The following is a 5,190-nucleotide window of genomic DNA, read 5'->3' on the forward strand; positions in this document are numbered from 1 at the left end:
AATATTTTTGACAAATTTTACTTTGCTACATTCCTAAAGAAAATAATGAATTTCTTACTCCATACATTTTCCCTGACACCAAAAATTACTTTTGGTTGAATGCTTAACAGGACAGGAACATTTTCCAATTCACGCACTTGTCAAGAAAACATCCCTAGTCATCCCTACGCAAGAACCATTTTCTGCGCGTTTACAAGATCTTTATGGTTCTTCGACTGTCGGGTGTTGTTGCCATGACAACCCATATTGTGAGTTTTTTTTTATGCTCTTGAGACAGACAGAAGGCAACAGCGAAAAAAAGATTGGTCTAACCTTCTGCCAGACTTCTAGCTAAATAAGGTAACAACATGCGAGCTCACTGACTGATTCTATCAACATTTTCTTTATAGAATGATTTGCAATCACATGAATTTCAGCCAGCAAGCTCAGTATTAGTTTGCCAACTCTAGTCTGTGGTGTTGTTGTAGTAAGTTGCTTTGGCAAACTGCCCATATGAATTATTTCGTGTATCTGAAGCTCCAAACTGAAAGTCTGATATGGAGGAGACTGCTACGACGGAGGAAGCCGTGGAGTTAAAAGCCTCTAGCGAGGCCATCGCCTTTCTGTCCAGCATACGTGAGTTAAGTAGAGCTAGCTGAGTGTTGGCACCTGCACTCTCAAGTTCCTCTTTCATCGTAGCCCTGCTATAGCTGTAGCTTGTTTTCAGTGTGTGTGTGTGAATGTGTGTGTTTAGGGGCTGCGGAGATGCAGCGGTGTCTGTTTGAAGACTCTCTGGTGACAGTGTCCGAGGGGGGCAGAGAGCTGGGAGAGTTTAAGGTGACTGTGGAGAGGACCATTTGCAGGGAGCAGCCTTGCCTGCTGCTGCATGCACACAGCCATGGAGCTATTGACAACACTCCCTGTGGTACAGCCATCACTGGTAAGACAGGGGAGAGGAAGGGAGGAGATAGGGAAAGGGAGGCAGGACACAGAGGGGAGGGAAAGTGTGAGATGGGGATAGTGTGAGTGTTGGTCTTTCTCAGTCTGTGATTACTATCTCTGTCTCTATTTCCAATCAGCCTACCTTTCTTTGAACCTGGAGACCCTGGAGCAAAACCACCACGAGTACGTCAAGGTAAAACTGCCTGAAACCGTTCTACACAGGCTAGACCCATCTAGACCATTTTTACAAAACCTTATGAGACTAAAATATAAAACTCTACAATATAACATTCCCACCAATTCTCTGCTAACCTAACGTGGCAGGCGTAGGAATCAGCCTGAGCAGAGTTCACACTTCAGTTTTGGAAAACAATACAGTATCCCTGAAAACCAGACGTTAGCGTTTTCTGGCGACTCCAAATAGGCTAATTCTCTGCTCTCAGCTTCAGGACCACCGATTGGACAGGAAGTGTCACATGGTCCAGCATGATGGACAGCTGGTGGTGAACAAAATCACCACTGTGGGAGAGGTGAGAGAGAAAAGGGGGAGGAGGTGAATGTATGTGTGAGGTAGGAGGGCAGAGTGTGTTTTTTCCATTGTGCTCTTTGAGAAGGATTTCTATCTGAGATTTCTAACCTGTTGTGTGTGTGTGGGGGGGTGGGTGTGTGTAGGAGATTAGGAGGCAGACCTTGTCGTACCCTCTGTCCTCTGTGAAGGGGTTAGTGTCCGAGGGCTCTAACCTGCTGCTGCTGAGGGTATTCGCTCTGAGGAAGAACGTCCCGGAAAACATGACCTTCCTCTCCTTCGACCAGGACACACACATATCCACCTCCACATATGTGAGTGTGTCCGTGAATGTGTGTGTGTGAGCCTACTTATACAGTAGAAATGAGTGTCTTCATTTTGGAAAGTGTGCATGAGTTTGTTTACAGTACTATAACTTTTTATTTGTGTTCTCATTTTTGTTTGATTCGACCTCGTAATGACCACAATTTTTGGTTAATGAGTGGTCTATTTGTGGTCAGAAGGAGCTGGGGTGCAGGCAGCAGACGGCGGGAGAGGAGGTGGTGGAGGTGTTTGGGGTGGAGAGGACGGTCGACTCGGTGGAGGACATCCCAGCCATGTGGCACTGCTACTTCCTGTCTGACGGGTAAGATGACATCACTTCCACCAGACCAACGAGATACAGGGCACCACCCCAAAGATGGTGGATAAATGAAAATAGTTCACTCAGGCCATTTACTATTGAAAATAATTGTCAGTTCCTGTCTACTTAGGGGAGTGGCTCTCCCATAGACTCCAATGTGATAGCAGCTGGGTCTGGTTTACTTAGTTCATTGACTTCCATTGAAACACAAAAAAAGAGGGAGTGGGTTGTGTCTCTTCCGTCTCTGACCGCCTCTCTCATCACTTTCTACTTGTGTAATGTCATATCCTGCACCTGTTTAGGCATCTGGCTAGCCGAGTGCAGGTGGGATCTCCTGTGACCATGAGGCTCTTGCTACTCCCGCTCCAAACACACACAGGTACATAAACACCAAAACACACATATGCACACATACCAACACAGTATTAGGAGTGTTCCCCTATTTAAATATAATTATTTTTGTATTTAAATTGCAACTTTTTTTACATTTATTGCAACAATAATAACAACAGTACACATCAATACAGGGACATTCCTGTGAATACAATGAAAAAATTAAATAATATAAAACCAGGCGATTTAAAAAATAATAATTCAGGACATCATTTATATGTGACAAGGCAATGAGACATTAACAGACATTCAGATACATGACTTTTAATAATTGCATTTTGTCAAAATTGAATCTTTTGTGCAAGAAATCATTGTTCCCCTATTTACATGTGTTTGTGTATCTGTGTTGTGTCTCAGAGGTGAGGGATGATAAGCCTGTGTTTGAGAAGAGGTCTCTGGTCTGGGAGGAGGACATGCAGATGCACTCCATGTTCCTGGACAGAAAGGTGACATATTAGTATTTTCCTACCCCCTATCCCTCACCCCTACTCTCACCCTAGCCCAGCGTTTCCCAGACTCGGTCCTGGGGACCCCAAGGGGTGCACATTTAGTTTTTTCCCTGTAACACTACACAGCTGATTCAAATAATTAACTCAGCACCAGGCTTTGATTATTTGAATCAGCTGTGTAGTGCTAGGGCAAAAACCAAAATATGCACCCCTTGGGGTCACCAGGACTGAGCTAGGGAAACACTGCCCAAGCCCCTTATTCTTAAACCACTGACCCCTAAGTTTCCAACATGACCTGACGTGTGTGTGTGTGTGTGTGTGTTACAGGAGGAGTTGAAGGCGGAGCATGCCTCGTACCTGCGGCAGCACCCGGAGCTCCGCACTATGATGGCTGACTTCCTGCAGTTTTTGTTACTACGGAAACCGAGCAACGTATTTGTGTTTGCCCGTGAATACTTCTCCCCATTCGCCTCCCTCCAACCCCCGGGGAGCACCTTCAACACCTCCTCACCCTGAGGATGCGTCTCAACAGTATAAATAGCTTCCTCTCCACTGATCTGAGACACGTATGGGATAGGTGAAAGCAGTGTGATGTAGGCTTGCCGTGACTACTAGAGATTTGAATTCACTTGTCCAATTATTTTATGTCAGTTCAGATGGAGGAAAGGGAGTGAAGAGAATAAGCCTCTTTTGAGATTCAGCCCAGTTCTCTTTAATAGGTTCTGTCTTTCATCTTTTTTTTTGCCCCTTTTTCTCCCCAATTGGTAGTTACAGTCTTGTCCCATCACTGCAACACCTGTACAGACTCGGGAGAGGTGAATGTCGAGAGCCATGTGTCCTCCGAAACACAACCCCGCAAAGCCGTACTGCTTCTTGACACAATGCCCGCTTAACCTGGAAGCCAGCCGCACCAATGTGTCGGAGGAAACCACGTACACCTGGCGACCGTGTCAACATACATGCGCCCGACCCGCCACAGGAGTCACTAAAGTGTGATGGTGATGCGATTGTGCACAGTTTCACGGGTCTCCCGGTCGCAGCCAGGAATTGAACCAGGATCTGTAGTGACACAGCTAGCATTGCAATGCAAAGCCTTAGACTGCTGGGAGGCCCTCCGTCGTTCATCTCTTGAGGGACAACTGAACTATTTATTGGTGGTTTTTGCAATAAGGCAGAGCAGTGGTTATGAAGGAAATAAGATGAGGAAAGGAGCACTTGTAAATTATTGGGACATAGATAAGGAATTCCAGGAGCTCATTTACAGCTGTGTGTGTGTGTGTTGTCATTTTAAATTTCAATAAAGCATAATGTTTTATTTAAGCAAAATGTGCGTTGGGTTAATTACATTTCATATAAAAAGGCCCTATATTCTCTGTACCCGGAAGAGAGATGACTTGACAATTTGAGAGTACAGTTTTTTCAATGCGTCATGTTACTGTAGAACTAATGAGCGCGCATTATAATGACATACTGATACTCCAATCTTCAAACCGAAAGAAAACAGGATAGCCCGTCCAAGGAGTGCGGTGGCAGCGATATTTCGCCCCCCAAAACATATAGCCTACATACGGTATATTGCGACAGTTGTGTGAATAGGCTCCGCGGTTTTCTTATTAAATATGTTCTGTCAGTGTCTCATCTACTGACTACGTGGTGGTTAGTACATTTGTAGAAATCGAACCAAGGTGAGTTTTGTCCGCTCTTTTAAAACGTTATTTTATGTCGCTTCTCATGACAACAGTCAACGGCTGTATTACTGTTGAATGACACGTATATTTGATTAAACATGCAGTAAACATTCTTTGCGAATTACGATGTTTGTCACTAAAAGTACAGACAGAGAGGAAGAGGCGAAGCGAGAGGTTTCACTCGACAAGATATGTTCAAAATAATCCCAATGCGTTTTTAGAGGTTTATTGTGGGCCTAAATTTGCCGCCTGCCTTTACCGCCTTTGGGACAACGACTCACATTTTTAGTGCGGAAACGAGTATTTCGTCATTATATAAATATCTCACAGACACCGTACTTTCCAAATCTGCGCTTTCCCGGTGCGGTTCATGTCAACATGAAATGTTGCTGCTTTGTTTCTCTGACCAAGTGGCGGTTGGGGCAGTTTAAGATGAAGGAGGACGATATTTTTTTTGAATGAGCATGGCCTTATTTATATTGCAGCATATTGGATGACAGTCAATCATATTCCATTCACCCAGCTCAATGTAAGGATAGGTTTGGGCTACTACATAATACTCAAATGTTCCCTATACCCATCATGAAGTTG

At 44.5% G+C, this 5,190-nt stretch overlaps 1 protein-coding gene across 2 annotated transcripts; it reads left to right on the forward strand.

Moving 5' to 3' along the window:
* The first annotated feature begins 215 nt into the window (after positions 1 to 215).
* catip (ciliogenesis associated TTC17 interacting protein) lies at positions 216 to 4,231 on the forward strand. 2 transcript variants are annotated; one of them, XM_020472223.2, is made up of 10 exons: positions 216 to 339; positions 517 to 615; positions 734 to 919; positions 1,059 to 1,114; positions 1,365 to 1,451; positions 1,594 to 1,761; positions 1,948 to 2,072; positions 2,372 to 2,448; positions 2,820 to 2,908; positions 3,239 to 4,231. In XM_020472223.2, exons 2-10 carry the CDS (start codon positions 537 to 539, stop codon positions 3,425 to 3,427), a joined length of 1,056 nt encoding a protein of 351 aa, XP_020327812.1. In that variant the 5' UTR covers positions 216 to 339; positions 517 to 536; the 3' UTR covers positions 3,428 to 4,231. The 2 variants fall into 2 exon arrangements, with proteins under 2 accessions (XP_020327812.1, XP_020327813.1); XM_020472224.2 differs by having other exon boundaries at positions 1,951 to 2,072.
* The last annotated feature ends 959 nt before the right edge of the window (positions 4,232 to 5,190 follow it).

This window comes from Oncorhynchus kisutch, linkage group LG30 (genome assembly GCF_002021735.2).
Source record: "Oncorhynchus kisutch isolate 150728-3 linkage group LG30, Okis_V2, whole genome shotgun sequence".
In the NCBI taxonomy this organism is placed as follows: Eukaryota; Metazoa; Chordata; class Actinopteri; order Salmoniformes; family Salmonidae; genus Oncorhynchus; species Oncorhynchus kisutch.